A 17,326-nucleotide genomic window follows, 5' to 3' on the forward strand; every position below is an offset into this window, starting at 1 on the left:
CTGGCTGAGCGGGGAGTCCTACCTGCGTAGCTCATGAAGTTATTGTAAGGGGTGTTGAAGAAGCTATGGAAGCCACAGGTGTCATTCCCTGGCCCCGGATCACCGCAGAGCTTGTGTTTTGGGGCTGGGTTGGTGTCACTGCAGAGGTCTCCGGTCTCAAAGGAGGGCTCTGTCTCCATGCAGGGATCACTGCAAGACTGGATCTCCGAGATGCCTCGAAAGATGTGATAGAGGCCCAGGCTGTGCCCGATCTCATGGATCATGGTGTGGGTGTGCCCAGGAATGCCATAGAAAGACGGATTCAAGACAATGCCACCTGCAAAGGGAAAACCAGAGCATTGAGCAAGTGCGGCACTCTGCTTCCTGCTGCAGAAATCACCCAATCAATCAGAGGCAAATGGGGTGCTGCCCAAAGTAACCACAGGCTTCTCCACCCTGTGACTCCACGGCCCCGAGAACTGTTATGACTTGTGATATGCACCACTGATTGGGTAGGAAGGAGTCTCAAGAGTCATTCTGTGCAATCCTTCCATTTTTCAGATGAAAACACCAATGCCGAAGAAGTAAGACACCCTAACTGAAGTGACCTCAAACTACTTAACGAAGGGGCATGATCAGTATTTAAGGACTTTGATTTCTGGGCTGGTGGACATTTCTGCTGCTACCTTGTCCTTCAACAGTAAGGCATGTCCTGGTTTACAAACATCTCGCACAGTCTAGTCCAATTGGAGCCCTCATGGTCAGATACCATGGTCCCAGTCCTCACTCTGCCCTTGCTAATGCTAGGACGTTGAGCAAGTTGATTACCATCCCTGAATCCCACTTCTTCATCTCTGGTCCTCTCTGAGAGTGAGCACTCATGAGGGCCAGCATCATGTTGAGCTCATCATTAGGACAGTGTCATTATAGCCAATGTCTCTTGGGCATTTATCATGTATCCTCGGGCCCTGTGTTCAGGGCTTCATTTGTATAATCACACTTACTCAACTCACAACCCAAATAGGAGAGACTGATTCCCAGACAGGTGAAGTAACTGGCTCATGATCGGGAGTTAGGAAAGGTGTCATGCTGGAATTTGAGATCCTTAGTTTCCAGAGCCAGGCCTCTTAATGAGTTCTACCACGAGTGCCAATCACAGGGCCTGGAATATGGCATCTCATTACATGTGTGCTGAATCTCTGAACATTAGCCCAACGAAAGAAGTTTTCTGAGGTCCACCTAAGCACACGTAAGCAGCTTGCATAGCACCATGACTCAAAGTGGGTCAGTGGGTATCTAACTACTCAAGACTCGATGAGTGTCTTGAGAATAAGCAGCAGGACCATCACCTGGAAGGGATTAAAAATGCAGAATCTCGGGCCCTACTGCAGACCTACAGAATCAGAATCTGTATTCTAATAAGGGCCCCAGATGGCTCGTCTGTACATTCTAGTTTGAGAAGTCATGGTCTACCCCCCATGTCTTCGATGATTGAGCATGGCTTAGCTTAGGCAGATAGATGGAACAGATTTCAGTAGAATCAATGGACGGCATTTTTCATGTTCATTTTAGGCACTGGAGAAATGCATATAGGCTGGTAGGGAGACATTTAAACTTTAAAATCCAAATGTGTTTAAGAGAAGGTTAAAATTCAGGTCCAAACACTCTGCAAGTCGTGAGTTTAAGTGCAGAGCAGTGTCTTATAAAGAATGGTGATAAAGCAGGGCCATGTTGATTTGAACTGGCAGGCGTGGGGCGAGTTTTATCTTGGGTTGAACTGCCAGGAGGGTGAGCTTGCTCAGTCATGGGGCCCACGGAGTCTATTAATTCTGAACTGCTCAGAGCCTTCTAGCACAGAGATAAAGATGTACGAGAGGGTGTGTGGGGGTGTGTGCACACATGTGCGTGTGTGAGAAGGGGCAGGCAGAGAGGCAGGGAAGAAGAGAAATTGAGACAGGAAATCTCTCTCAATTATTTTCTGTCAATCATAATATGAAACATAATCCCCTTCCTACCCAAGGCTTTTTCCAGGGATCATGGCATCACAGCAGGAAAAGAAGGTAAAAATATATGTATGCTTCTAATAAGTTGGGTTTGATTGGGGTTCATGTGGAGTAATTGCTTCTGGCCAACATTTCTTGGGATGGGGAGATGGCAGGCTGGGGGCTGGGAGCCCTGGGCAGTTAGCAACCCTCATTCTGCTTGCCCCCGGCTGTGTGATCTTGGAAAAGTGACTTTGCATCTCTGGTGAGCTCTAAAATAAACAGCTACAACAGTGCCAATGATTCTGTTTCTCCATGAGGGTTCAACATGGAGGCACTGGGCAGGGGGCGGGGAAGGTGCAGGACCCCACAGGTATTTCCAGGGATAATGACAGGACTGTAGACTTGATGTCCGGGCCAGCTTTGTTTGCTTTACCTCATCCCCTCCGACTCACCCCTTTGCACAGAGCTACAGCCCAGAACCCGAGTCCTGTTTCACTGCTTCTCTTAAAAGGTGAAATAGTTAGAGTCTGACATCATCCTGAAACACTAGAACATGCTATGGATTTATAGCTTTCTGTATTCCTGGTCCTGAGCCAGTCTCGGAAATTCATGGAATCATCAGGAGTATTTTTCTCTAACTTTAGAAGCTTTCTAAGACTCGGATCAAGAGCCTTTCAGTTGCTTTTCCAATAGGACAGTATTTCAGTGTCGAGAACTGTCCTTGGAGACCATCTAGTCTAACCTGTTCATTTAAAACCTGAGTAAATTGGGACTTGGGGAAGGAAAGAGACTTGCCTAAGGCCATACTGCCAAGTAGAATCAAAACTGAGAACAACCCTGTGTATTGCTGTGGGCCAGTAGGATTCCCATATGTCATACCAGGCACACTATAGAAACAAATCATCTACCTTCACGTGTGTCTAAGTTGCATGTTCTTTTCTGCCCAACCTCTGTCTGTCTGTCTATCCATCCATCATCAGGGTTTCTCTACCTCAGCATGACGGACATTTTGGACTGGATAATTCTTTCTTGCTAAATCTGTAGATTTAGCAGCATCACTGTCCTCTACCCACTAGATGCCAGTAGCATTCCCCCATTTGTAACAGCCAGAACTATCTCTAGACACGGCCAAATGTCTCCTAGAGGATAAAATTCCCCCAGTTGGGAACCACTACAGATTTCTCTTTGTCTCCAGCTCTATTTATACCACAACAACACATTAGCACGCATGCACTTGCGTGCACACACACACACTCACACATTGGTTTCATTCCCTTAAAAACAAGTGGGAAATGAGAGCAGTCTAGAGGGAACTAACTCTAGAGTTTGAAGTCTCTATCATGTAAAGCTGCAGAGTCCCTCATTTCCAGGATACCACAGATTGAAGACAGTGACTGGACCCTGGCTGTATCACTGGGGGAGCAGCGGGCCTTGGCAAACACCAAGACTGTCACTCTCCTGAGCCCTAACCTCTCCAGATGAAGATGCTCAACAAGGGAGGCATTGCTATCCATTGGTGTAAACAACGGGAACATTCTATCAAGGGAAAAAAGGCTGAGCACGTTGTAGTGCCCTCACTCAATGGAATATTGTGTGGTCATTAAAAACATCACCTTTAGAGAGATGGAAATAACCCGGAAGGATGCTTTTGTCTTGTGATGTTAAGTGAAAAAGTTGGGTGGGAAGTGATTAGGAAAACTGCTACCATGTGGAATAATATAGGTAGCATAATATGAAGTAAAACAAAGAACATAACATTTTATCTATGCTTTCAAATATGCACAAGTTACCAAAAAACACATGCACATACAGACATGTACTGGAAGAGAGCACAGAAAAATCAAAATTAAAGAGCTACACTGTTTACTTACAGGGCCTGGTTCAGAAACCATTGTCTTTTCTGACTCTTGGTGATGGGTTTGTGTAAATACATGCCTGGCTTATGGATATGAATACTTTGGATGTAAGAAGAGTTCCTGGTGGTGTTGGTGGACCACGGAGGAACAAAGAGGTCTTAACTAGCTCACTTTCTCTTGTCTCTTTGGCATCTCTCAAGCCAAGCCCTGACTGGCTGTGTCAGCAACATGCGGTTGCTGGACTGGAAAGATATTTGCATGCGCTAAGAGGCAAGGGGTAGAAGAAGAAAGCTATCAATAGACAGAGCTGGAGACTTGAATTCCAAATGTGGCTCAGCCACGGACTTGTGTGTGACCCTGGATAAGCCCTATTCCTTCTGTGGGTCTCAGTTTCCCCATCAGCAAAACAGGGCTAATGATATCATGTTATTTTCTTCAGAGCAATGCTTGGTGGTGGAGATGAGATAAGAAGTGCTAAGGAGTTCTGTAAACTGAAAAGCAGTAAAGAGATCGTTCACCATCACCACTACCATCACCATCGTCATGGTCATGATCACCACCACCATTATCATCACCACTAAAGTTATTCCTGTGCTAATCCAATTTCCTCCTGAAGAAGTTTCTAATTCTCACCTAAGTGCATTAGGGCCTCCTTGTCCCATGGCCAAGTTGCTACTCCTGCCAATTCCTCCTCCGAGGAGTTTGCAAAGAAGATATTAAGGTGTGTTGATCCATCCAGTCTAAGAATGTTCTTCAGTTCATTAACATCCAAGTATGCTCTGTAACAAAAAAAGAACCTTGGCTGTCATCACCATCCAAAAAAGGTACTGTTCAAATAACAGCTATTCCCCCGAGTAATTAAGAGCTACTATGTGCCAGGCACTTCGCTAAACCCTTATACACATCACCTCAATGACTTCCCCCAATAATATTATAAAGCAAGTGGAGATGATCCCATTTTACAGCTAAGAAAATTAAGTCCTTATTAAGTTGAAGAGACATGACAAGTTTGCTCAGCTTATAAATAGCAGAGTTCAGTTTAGAGCGTACATTTACTTAAAATCAACATCTTTGCCCTTAAGGACTTTGCTATCTTGCCTGATGAAAGGGCCACACAGTGAGGATGCAAATCAAGAATACAGACCATGAAAAAGACAACATGCATTCTAGTCTTGGCTTCTTCTCTACTTCACTCATTCACTATGGACGTCAGACCATTTATTTGTCAAATATGGAGCTGCACTAGGAGGCCTGCTTTGCCTCTCTATACCAATCTTGCAGAGAGGCATTATTGCTCTGTTTTCAAGATAAGGAACATGTGGCCCACATGTGATTAAAAAGGTTGCCCAAAGTTGCAGAACTGGGTTTCAGGGCCAATTCTCTCTACCTTGGAATTGGAAACCTACGCTCTTGTCACTGGGCATCACGCTGCCCCCACCCCCCAGATGATTCTGCATGCTGTAAGCCTCTATTTATTTGTCTGTAAAATGGACTTGGAGAGGGATGTTGTATTTGGAGTGGCTACCACTTAGACTGACAGGTCAGGAAAGCAAACTAACTCTCCATTATCATCATCAGCTCTTTAACATGTAGAATGATCACAGGTTGGTGAGAGGAAGAAATGGTCTTCGGAAAGAGACTGGGCACATCCTAGGTGCTCAGTAAGTAAGAACTCCTCCTTCACAGAATATGAACTCTCCTATCACCACTGAAATGCTAAAGCTTTCCATCAGTCACCGGCATATTACTCAACGGATCATTTTCTAAATCGACAGAGGCATCTAGCTCCCCTCTCTTGAGTCTCTCAGCCTCCATTTTATGTCTGCTGTCATGTATCCTTGTGAGCAGCTGATAATCATTTCTTGAGTAAGGCTGGAAATGAATCAATAAATAAAAACATACATAAACAAGCAAGTAGGCAGCTTGATGTAGTAGGTGAGATGAAGCCTATGAATAATGATACTTAATGTCTGATGGGCCCTTCTATGTGGTCCAACTTTACGTGGATTATCTCCTTTAATCTTCTTAATAAGACCGAGGTAGGTAGTATTATGATGCCTATATTCTGGAGGAGGGAAAAGAGACTTAAGCTTCAGACCTCGCTTCAGACCTTTCCTTTTTCATAATGCTATCTGTCCCTGAGGGGTTGACACAAATCCTGGCTGCTAGAATACTTATGACAGTTCCCTTCTCCTTCCCTCCTGGGGTTATAGAAGGGCCTCCTGTATGTGAAAGAGTAAGTCCAAGGTCCCCAGCATGGCCCCCAGGACGCTGCCTCCCTCTCTAGCCCCATCTCTCTCGGCTCCCTCTCCTGAATCTCCCACCGTGGGTTGGGGGCACCCACCATGATGCATCATCTGTGGCGCCTTCACTCATGCTGTCCCCTCTGTCAGGGATTCTGCTCTGCATTTTGTCCTCTGATGAACAAATCCAAAGCCCATGCTGGTACCGCTCCTCAAGGAAGGCTTCCCTGATTCCCACCTCTCCTCCACCTCCTTTACCATTTCTATACTCATCCACCTCCTATAAGTACGTGCATTCACACCATTCCAAATCATCACTCCACCTGTCTATATCCACCACTGTCTGTGGCTCCCTGGGGCAGGGCATGTGCCTTATCAATTTCTGTTTACCGGGTTCTCAGTAGATATCGATGGGGTTGAATTTACATTGGGAAAGAAAAAAGCTAAAATATTTAGGTCCCGGTCTCCTTCCTATGAGGCCTCAGTTTCCTTACTAATACACTGGGATTAGCAGCAGCTACTTGGTGCTTCCCAGAGCATTCCTACAGGTCACAGACCCACCCCTCTACTCCAATGGGAATGGATACATTTGAGACCTAGAGAGCCCTCCTCGTCCCTTACATCATCAAGAGCCCATAATTGATCATGTGACAATTTTTTTATGGCTCTTCAAAAAAAGGTGAACATGAGAGATACAGACAGGGCCAAAAGAGGTCATAGCCATGTCTGGCTTGAACTGAACAATTTCAAAATGGCCACACGCTCAGATATTGACCCGAAATCTTGCTGCCATGCTTTCTCGCCCTGGAAATCCTAGCCTTCACCCTCTCAGCCTGGAAACCTCATAAGGAGTTTTGGCCAGTCTACTCTGTGATCAGAGAAGGAAAGAGGAAAGAGAAAACCAACATTTATTAAGCACTTGCTGTATGCCAGCACCCATGCTAGCGAACACCTGTCATCCATCTCTGCAGTATTTGAAGTTATGCAGTATTTGAAGTTATGCAGCATCGTGGGTAGGATGACTTGTTCTCAAGCCAGAGTCCTGGGTTTGAATCCAGCTCCTCCCCCCGCCCCCCGATGTGTGGTCACCCTGGTCAATGTACTTCACTGCCTGGGCCCCAGTATCTATACACACAAAACAGTCTACCTCATTGGGTTGCCCAGAGGATTTGGGACATAATAAAGGAAGCATAAAGGACTTAGGACAATACCTGGCATGTAGAAAAGCTCAATCAGTGTTTAGCTATTCCTATTATTTATCCCCATCTTACAGATGAAGGAACAGGGGTTCAGAGATCACATAAATAGTGACAAAGCCAAGCACAAATCTTGATGTGTCCAATTCTTCCCACAGCCTCACTCTCATTTCCAGGCTCACGCAGGGCCACGGTGCAAAGGGAAACAATGCGTGGGCAAATGAAAACAAAGAGAAGCAGAGATTTTCTTGGATAAGCCCTTTCCACATTATTTATTTTTTTCTAATTGATTTGTCCGTTTCCATCAAGCATTCTCTCAGGCAGAGAACACAGATGTTATTAGACAAAGTCACCTCTTTGCCCTGCCGCTCTAGGCTGAGAAAGCTTTGTGAGAGGAAGAGATGGGGTGAGGTGGGGCGGGAGAGACATTTTAATTGGCTGTTTATTCAGTTGTAATTGCAGAAGCCAATCTTTTCAAGGGGTGGTACTCATCCTGGCCCAAGGCAGACATGTGGGATGTTGGAGCCTCTCCCTTGCTTGTATGTTGGTTTTTTTTTTTCACACTTTAAGAAGCCTCCATTTCCCCCAAGAGGAAGAATCCATGGCAGCCATCCAGGTTCTTGGCCCCCCAGGCCTCTCTTCTCTCCATCTCTTTTGGGGGGGCCACCCAAAGGAAAACAGCTCTGTGGCTAAGAACTTTCCTTCTGTGGGCGGAGGTCTTCCCACCAATTCAGAGCCAAGCTGGGTGTCTCCCAAATGCATCAAGGGAAAATCTCGGGGCGGGGAGGGTGGCAGGAGTCCATGTGGGTATTTTCTTCTCTTCCCCTACCTCGAGAATGTTTAATCCCTCCTGCCAGCGAATGGAGGTGAAAGCATAGAAGGTCAAATAGAGAAGGGTCATCAGAGTCTAGGGAGATTGGTGAAGAGAGAAGGAAAAAGACTTGCCCAGGGCCCCTTGGCTTTCCATTTTGTACCGTGGGAAGGTTAGCCTCATGTGTATATTGCAAATTGGTCAAATCTATTTAAAAATATCAGGGTGCCTGGGTGGCTCAGTCGTTAAGCGTCTGCCTTCAGCTCAGGTCATGATCCCAGGGTCCTGGGATCGGGCTCCACATTGGGCTACCTGCTCAGTGTGAAGCCTGCTTCTCCCTCTCCCACCCCCCCTGCTTGTGTTCCCTCTCTCTCTGTCAAATAAATAAATAAAATCTTTAAAAAATATAAAAATAAAAAATAAAAAAATCATTACCCATGCTCCATGAAAATCAATACAAATCCAAATCTCGATGTGTTTATTAATTTAAGTGCCACTACTACTCAGAGTTGGATGTCCATGGGCAAGTTGCTTTACCTCTCTGACAATTAGCAGACTGGCAGGATTCAAAGAGACAGCTCAGCACAGCCTGTGCACCACTCCCCTTTATGCTCTGGTCTCCTATTTTCTCCTACTGGGGAAAAACCTAAACTGTCTGCCTCTGGGGGCTTCTCAGGGTCTCAGCTTCCCACATCTCATCCCCACCACCCAAGCTTCTTCTTCCTCCAGCAACCTCAACCTCAATTCATCCCTGGAGCTTCTGGGTTCCCTCGATTATGCCCACTCCTTACGCATGCCCATTGGTTTCCCTCCTCTGCCTCACGACCTTTCTTCCTGAGTCTCTGCCTCTTAAATCTTATCGTCCCTGCAAAGTCCAGCTTCAATCCACTCTTGACCACCCTCACCTATAAAATGGGAGGATGACAGTCACCTCTCAGAGGGTCAGAGGCCACACAAAGAAAGTGCCTCATGCAATGCCTGATGGGTAGAAGGCACACATTGATTAGCATAAGCTATTGTTGTTACATTATTGTTATCACACTGGTAATTATTAACAGCACCAAAATCATCATGCCTCTAGCTGACAATGACTTCTCCCTCCTCAGAGCTTCCCCCTTCTGATTCTAGTACTTCTCACCCTGCTTTGCTTTATCTTCTCCATGAGCACCTATCTTCTCAATCAGGCTATGAGCTTCAAGTGGGTGGGGACCAAGTCTTCATATCTCTGTGTTCCCTAAAACTTTAGTCAGCGAACGAGTGAGCGAGTCAGACAGACCACTGATCAGCAGGTGTTGAGTACCACTCTCTTAAATTGTGTAACTTCAAAACAAGGTGAAGAAGTCCAGGCTCAGGGAAGTGAAGTGACTTGCCCAAGGCATTAAAGAAGGGACACAGAAGGGCCTAACAAGCCTCCATTCACTAGCCTATGTGTAGCAGCACTTTTGTGTGAATTAGTAAATCACCTCTTCATTCAGCGGGACACAGTTCCCTGCCAGGGTGCATGGCTTCCAGAGTCAAGCATGGGAGGGACTACAGCCCCAGGCTCCCCCTCAGCTGAGCATCCCTGCGCAGAGCCTACATTGCCTGAGTGTCTGGCCTCTGACCCTACACTCTGCTGTCCAGTCTGCAGCTCAGAATCCCTTTCTGTTCAGTGAGTTTGTAAATTAGATCCGTGTTTTCCAAATCCCAGTCTACAGAGGGCTAAATCCACAAGAAGCAGATGCGCGTTTAAAGGAAAAGAGTTTTCTGATTCAAATGGGTTTAGGACATGCTCTGTTAAACAATGTTCAGTGCATATGTTTTTTCACTGCAAGCATTATCAGAGCCTTTAACATGCAAAATGGGAATAGAGCAGATAGCGTGTGAGTGTTCCCAGACACATGTGACCATAATCCTTTCCCCCCAACCCTAACCTCTGCCTCTGCCAAAAATAAAATAACAGCACAACCAACAGAGTTTGGGAAATGTTGGGCTAAACTGGAAAGCCCCTCCTCATTTAGACTCTCTCCCCAAGCTGCCTTTCAAGAGAGGTGTCTCAGTGTCTCTTTGCTTCCTGCACAGCCCACGCCCCTGGGTCCTACCGTGAAGGTTGTGGGTCCCCTGGAATGTCAGTTGCAGGGGGGGCTAGCCCCAGAGTGCCAAGGCGCCCAGACATCCCCCCTCTGCCAGAACAGCATGTCAAAGCCATGAGGGCAGCTCTGGAGGGAGATCAAAGCTCTCTCAACTCCACTGTCATTAGAATATTTTCTTTATGCATCTCACTCGCTGGTGAGTGCCAATAACATATTTCCTAAATGCACTGGCCTGAGATGGTACAACTCTGTAATAATCTCAAGGAGAGGGCTGTCAGGGCTTGTTTTATTGAAAGGGAAGTAAAAGGGAACTGCATTCAAAATGCAGAGCAACAACAACAGGTCCCTTAAGTGAAATTATGGAGGGCTTGAGGTTTTCCAGGTCTAGAGACAGAATACACAGGCTCTCCCATTTTACAGATGGTTGATCAGAAGTACGTCTCACAGTGAGCCCAGATTGTTTCTATTCCCACTTGAGGCCAACTGACTTCCCCATTGTTGAAGACAGAGCTGAGGAGATTTTTGAGAAGTGTCCTGCCCAAGTTCCGCTCCCGGGGCTCTTGACAGGTGCAGGCAGGACACAGCGATGGTGCTGGCCATGTGCTGATGCGCTCCACCCTAGGAGGGCTTGTCTGAGATGAACCTGGCTGTGACTGGGCCACCTCAAAGCCAGGGGCTAGTGACAGTTCTTTCAGATTAAAGGAAAAAGCAGCAGAGTGCCATAGAAACATGAACATCTTTTTTTTAAAGGGGAAATTAAAAATATATATACATGGCAGCATAACATTTAAATAGAGTGCCTTAGAGCTGTATTCTACTTGTAATTCGTATGGGAGATGGTCTTACATTGTAAGACTCTCTGCTACTTCATAATTAAATATCCTTGGGTACAGTTCTAGATAGAATTGTTCTGGACTGAGGTCTAGTCTTCATTCAGTGATATGAAAGTGGAGGGCACAAGTACATCAAAGTTTATGGTACACATTTTTGTATTTACCATTTTCTTTTGGGATTACCACACCAAGAAGTACTTCAATCACCGACTTTATAACTTTTTGAAAAAAGCCTCATCTTAAGAGAGAGACAGTCTAGGGTTCAAGTCCTACCTCTTCTGCCAAGAAGTGTCCTTGTGACATTAGGGAAGGGACTCAACCTCTCTGAACCTATCTTCACCTGTAAAATGGGGATTATAAAATTCAACCTAGGCAGGAGAACATAAAAATTTAAGAAGGTAACGTGCGAGAAAGCAAGAAGCGTGCCCAACTCATGAAAAGGGCCCAAGAGGCACGATTCTCTTTTTAGCCAGCTCATGCAGCTGAAGGAAACTGGCCTTTGCTACCATAGCTCCCAATGCCCGCTGTCTTTCTCCCATCAGGGAACCCTGCTCCCGTCACTGAATCAGGGTGCTTATGTCCTCCACAGGTGGTCGACCTGTTTCTACAACTCACAGGGCAAGTCCTGTAGCACGGCCCATTTCCAAATTCTGATTGCAGCCCGTCATTCCCAAGGAGGATCTCAAGTCTCTGAACCACTACTCCAATTTCAGAACACACCAGACCATTTGAAAGTAATTATCAAATATAAAGATCAAAGCTACCCAAGGCAAGTCATTAAAGCAAGATAAACCTCGGAATGTTTATTGCATCCATATCCTTGTTGCAATTAACAAGCGTTCCCCAAGCCGTGGCCAGTTCTGAACCCTGGATTCTGTGTTTTTATCCGAAGGGTCCTAATGATCTGGGCTTTATTCTCTTGCTTAGTTTCATTGTCAGAAATGTCTAAATCTGCCTCTCTTGTAAGAGGAGGCACAGAAAAAAAATAAAGTGCTTTGGAGAGTTTATTAAATTCTCAGAATCCTGAATGATTGGTTTCCAAAATAACAGCTCTTATATAAAAGCCTGACACACAGTCTAAGAAAAAAATGTAACAGCACCAATGAAAGAGCAATTGAAAAATCGATCATTCTTTCTTTCATTTATTGAATAAGTCACTCGTTCATTCCCTACCCCCCCCTTCCTGCCTGCCTTCATTTTCCTTTCTTCTCTCCTCTCTGCAAATCATTTATTTGGTCGGTTCCTCTTTTGTTCGCCAATCCTTGTAGATTCTATTATAACCATGCCCTAAGCTAGCAACTGGGCACACAAATATGAAAGAGAAACAATTTTCACTCTCAAAGGGTTAGCAGTTTTATGAAGGAAGTGAGACAAATAATCAGATGATCACAACATAATGTGATAATACTAATAAAACCTACCATTTGGGGGAGTTTACAACACACTGGCACTGTTGAAGTACTTTTCAAAATGATCTCTTTGAAGCTTTACAAAAACCCTATGTGTTAAGTAGGAGTATCCCCAGTTTATAGGGGAAGAAACTGAGACCCAGGGAGGTGATGCCATTTTTCCAAGGTCCCTCTACCTGGCTACAGGTGTAGGAGGTGTGATATGGCCGCTCATCTGTTGGATATTGCAGACCATATCCCTAATCATTAATATTTTACCTTCTCTTATGACATGTGTTATCACACAGGGGGTGCTGAATGGGAGGGAAGCACAGAACAATGACACTTACCCAGCTGAAGGTGGCTAAGACATCACTGGGCTTTTCATACAAAGAACAAACCTTGGTTGGATATCGGGCCAAGTGTAGGAGACAGAGTAAGGGCAGGGGCTCCAGAAAGCCAGGAAGCCTGAAAGAGCAGGGGAAGGGTGGGACCTTCCAAGGTATCTGGTGCACTTGCAAAGCTGGGAACATGGGAACAACTCCACAAGGTAGGCCTGGAGGGCAGCAATGGCCACATTGGACAGGTCTTGTATACCAGGTTATAGAGGATGGACAGTGTCCTGAAGGCTCTGAGCAGACCCTTTCTTCCCTTTCTGGAGGAATGTGGAAGATGCACGGAAGGGAGGGATGGCAGTAAAGACCCTAGCAGGGACTTGCAGAAAAGCAGGTGTGTCTGAGACTATCAAAGAAGGAAAGGTATTTATTCGTGGGGAACAATGTGATACTGGATGGGGGTAGGAGAAAGAGGAGGTGAAATGATGGGTCTGGATTCTAATTTGTACCACTGGAGTATTTCTCATTTATTAGGCTCAGATTCTATACTTCAAAGTTCCTGATATTGCTGCCTAAACTGTAGGCCCACCAGGAGAGTTGGCTCCCTGGGGTTGTGTCCTCTGCTAAGTCACGTGGAAGGTCAACTCTCAGGTAAGTCACTGGTCTGCAGCTTTCTGCAGAATGGGATCAGGATGAGACCTGGAGAGGAGTGGGATTGAGAATCCTGAGGATTCGGATGGAAGAGAAGGTGCTGATTCAGAAGTAGGTGGGCCAATGGAGAGGTTCTCAGAGCTTTGGGTCATTTAAAAAAAAAAAAAAAAACAACTGAGGAGGAAGTACGAATTTTACATTCTGACAAATAAATAAAGCATGTGAAGATGAGCCGCCCCCCCACACACCATTTAAGATGTCCTTCACATAACAAAATAAAGGGTACTGGAGTAATCCTCCTAAGGAAAGAACAAGATAATCTCAGAAGAGAGGATGCTAGTGATAAATGAATACCCTTTCACTAGGATCTACTCAGCTCCTATTTTTCTCATTTGCCTTTTTGAAAATGGCTTTCAGAGACTGCTGGGGCAGAAGGCAAAGAGTCAGAACACCTGGTTCCCGGCAAGCTGAGCTCTACTCACTTGGTTAGCATGACTCAGCCTAGAAGTGACTCTGACCCCCGATGAGTCAAGTACCCATCCTCTGCGTTCCCTCAGACCTTGGACTTCTCTATAAAGCATTATCCAACTAGCTACTTATCTACCTGCAGAAAATTCCATGAGTGCAAGATCACACCTTTCTTGTGAAATGTTCATTGCTGGGCCTCCAGCATCTAGCACCGTGACTGCACATCGCAGGTGTGCATGCACACACACGCACATGCGCTCACACACACACTGTAGAAGGAATAGTCACTTCCCTAAGATCTTTTCTTGGGGTTCTATAATCTCTGCTTTGATAGCCCCATATTCTCAGAGTTTACTTCTTTTCAGGAAGCCACGAAACATGAAGAATACCTTGACAGGTAAAGAGAAATAACAAAGTACGATGGTGTGTTCGGAAGTACAAGAACAGTAATGTGACCATCGCACGTCAAACTACTGTTTTCACAACACGAGTGTGCAGTTCCCGAGCCCACAAGTGAGCTCTTCCCACCACCTCTCTTTCTTCTTAGAGGATCAAAACCACAAATGATAAATAGTAGAATTGACCACATTAGGCAGAATATACCCAGCTCACCAGCAGCCCTGTAGTCTGTCGTCCACTTGAAGTACAATTATTAATGCCAAATCACCCCTTTTCATAAGTTGTGGCAGCCACCACGTCCTGGGTGCGGGCGATATTTCAGTAGACTGTCTAGTCTGGCTCGAATTCTGAGCCACGTAAGCCATTATAACTTATACGATGACCGACTGAATAATGTTGTTTGGGAAGGACAGAGCAAAAATTACTTCGTTATCACTGATGTGTGTCAATATGGCAACCTCTAGATTTTAGCCTGAACCGTGGCCCCATACGAATTGCCTGACTGTAGGCAAATAGGAGACTCACGTAGAGACACAAGCAAATAGTCACTACAGTAGATGGAGATCTCTCTGGATGACTTGAACAAGTTTAGTAACATCCCCAAATTTGGGTCCCTACCGGGGTTAAAAACAGAGAGCTCTCAAAGGTTCATGTGACAATCAAAAAGTTTAAGTATGGGGACATAATGCTGAGATTGTATGTCAGGCTATCAAAAGTAGCATTAAATTCAAATGGGTTGTTGGAAAGAGGATGCCACTTTCAGGGTTTAAGGGAAAATAAGATGGCAGACACGTAGACTACCCCAGGTAGGGTGCCACCATCAGGCTGCCGCAGAGACCTGAGTGTTGGGAGCCAGATTCTTTCCAGTTGTCAGAGAGTATAATTGTCCCTTCACTGCTACACCGAACACAGACTCAACTGGTCAGAGGGGCTGGTAAATACTTTGAAGGCAGGGGGATGGTCTCTTATACCCCCTGGATGTCCCTGGTGTCAACACACAGCCTTACTCACACCTTCTCGATGTCAAGCTTCCCATTTGTATTCCAGCTGCAGTCCCCATAGGCCTGCAACCTGGATTACAATGTCTGATTTGAAAATGTATGAATAGTAACAGATCTTACAACTGTCCTACACAAACCCTCCCATTTTACAGATGAAGAATTTAAAATAAAAGAAGTGACTTACACCATGCTGGCTAAGATGTCACTGGAAATAGCTAGTCACTTCCTTCCTCATGTTTTGCCAAGCCACAGGGCAAACCATGTTTTTCTACCATGAATCCTCCTGGGAAAGAGCTGTCTCTCCCTTATGCCTCTCTCCCGCCCTCTGTAGGAGCCTGAGATTGCCCATGCTTCTGTGGCGTTCTGGTCGCCCACCGTTGCCCTCTGTGGCCATACAAATAGTTTGGGAGGCAGGAGTCAAGCTCAAGGCTGGGGCTGTGCTGTTTGTCTGAACTCAGAAAAGGCTGCCATCACAAACGTGAGACACCTGACACGGAGACCGCAATCTCCTCGCCCTCTGCCCTCCCCCACCCCCAGATCACCCAGACAACTGAGAGCATGGAAAAGAGAAAGAAAGGAAGGCACAGAGGGAGGGAGACAAGAAATAATGGCCCCCAAAACAAAACAAAACAAAGAACCCGGGAGATGGGAGCCTGTTGGACTCAGGCAAACGAACCCGCGAGCACGACGCGCTGCCGTTCACACACTAGTTTTGTTTCCAGAAAGTGAGAGCGGGGTTGTGGAAGTCCCCTCGGAGGAGGTGGAGAATCGGCCAGCTGTGAGTCTGCAGGTACAAGCTGAGCCACGCACAATTTAGGGGAATGTGTTTCCCCAACACAAAACGTCCCAGTGTCTGTCCGTTCCACCCTCCCTCAAACCCCCACTGCTTTGTTTCCCACCCTGGAAGGGCGTCTGGCTGAGCTGAGGCTGTCATGAGTGGTCAGTGTCACCAGTGGATGGTGAAAGAAACAGGAGAGTGCTGATGAGGCCAGACCGGGGTGGAAAAACCCCAACTGCCTCCCGCTGGGGCCCTCGAGAGGGCACCAAGCGCTCCCGCCCATCCGTCCATCCGTCCATCCTGAGAGCTGGAAATGGAAATGCACCTCCAGGAAAAGGGGTGAGATAGGGAGCACCTGCAACTTTCACCTGTAGACTCTGAGACACAGATCCTGCTGCGGTGAGAGCGACAGGCGAGCAGACTTCTTGTGCTGCTCAGCGGGGTCCTGAGCGCCCGAGGGGTGCCCACCTGGTTTCCAGCTTCTTCCCTAGGATGTGTGAGAGCTACACAGCAAGGCCCACCCTGGGATCCCAGACATGCCTTGGCTTTATGCTGCGGATGCATAAACTTACTGCAGTTTGCTGCTTGGGACAATGAATATGGTATCATTTAGCACGTGCAAGGCTTTTGGAGTAAAGACAATCTTTTAAAAACGGAACCTGCAGGAGCCAAAATAAAAAGGCCTTTGGTAGAAGAGAGGATTAGCTTGTCTCCAACCCCCACTCCAGCCCAAAGGTTCCAGGGAGGGGGCTCAGGATCCAGAGGGGGCTGGGAATTAGGGAATATGTGTGTAAGAGGTCAGAAGATTTCCCAGAGACGGAAAATCCCCAAACAACCACCACTGTTATTTTGAGTGCTCAGTCAATGGTGGGTGCTGTTCTAAAGGGCTGACCCCTGTAGGATTTCACTGAATCCTCTGAGCCCCTCAATGTGGTAGACTGTGGTACTTTCATCCCCTATTTTACGGAGGAAGCATCTGAAGCTTTGATAAAGTTAGAGACTTGTTCAAGGTTCAAATGTTTAAGTGGCTTGATTTCAAATATGCCTGGTCTCCAAAACTCATATTCTTATTTATTTTCGAAACTATACCGATCCTCCACGGCTTCTCACAAGTCCCTGTTTTGAGCTCCTTCTTAACGTCATGTGGAGAAGCCACGAACAGCTCTCTTTGCTCCATTCCCCCCTGTATCCTGCTCTCAAAGACCAAAGTCAACTGTGCAGAGTCACAGATGGGACCTGTGAGTAAAGGTGAGCTTGGTTGAGATGAAAAGCATGAAGGTAACCCAGACAGAAGCAGAGAAATGGGACCCTGCCACCCGTGGCCTGGAGAG

General features: G+C 46.2%; 1 protein-coding gene across 1 annotated transcript in view; it reads right to left on the reverse strand.

The window, feature by feature from the left end:
- PAPPA (pappalysin 1) overlaps positions 1-17,326 on the reverse strand; it is a 240,175-nt gene that overhangs the window by 181,777 nt on the left and 41,072 nt on the right. Inside the window, exons 4-5 of the mRNA XM_035016597.1 lie at positions 4,454-4,599; positions 23-316 (exon numbers count right to left, since the gene is read on the reverse strand). Coding sequence (XP_034872488.1) covers positions 23-316; positions 4,454-4,599 — 440 coding nt within the window. The remainder of the gene's footprint in view (positions 1-22; positions 317-4,453; positions 4,600-17,326) is intronic.

This window comes from Mirounga leonina, unplaced genomic scaffold (genome assembly GCF_011800145.1).
Source record: "Mirounga leonina isolate KUSES-001 unplaced genomic scaffold, KU_Mleo_1.0 Mir_170, whole genome shotgun sequence".
Taxonomy (NCBI): Eukaryota; Metazoa; Chordata; class Mammalia; order Carnivora; family Phocidae; genus Mirounga; species Mirounga leonina.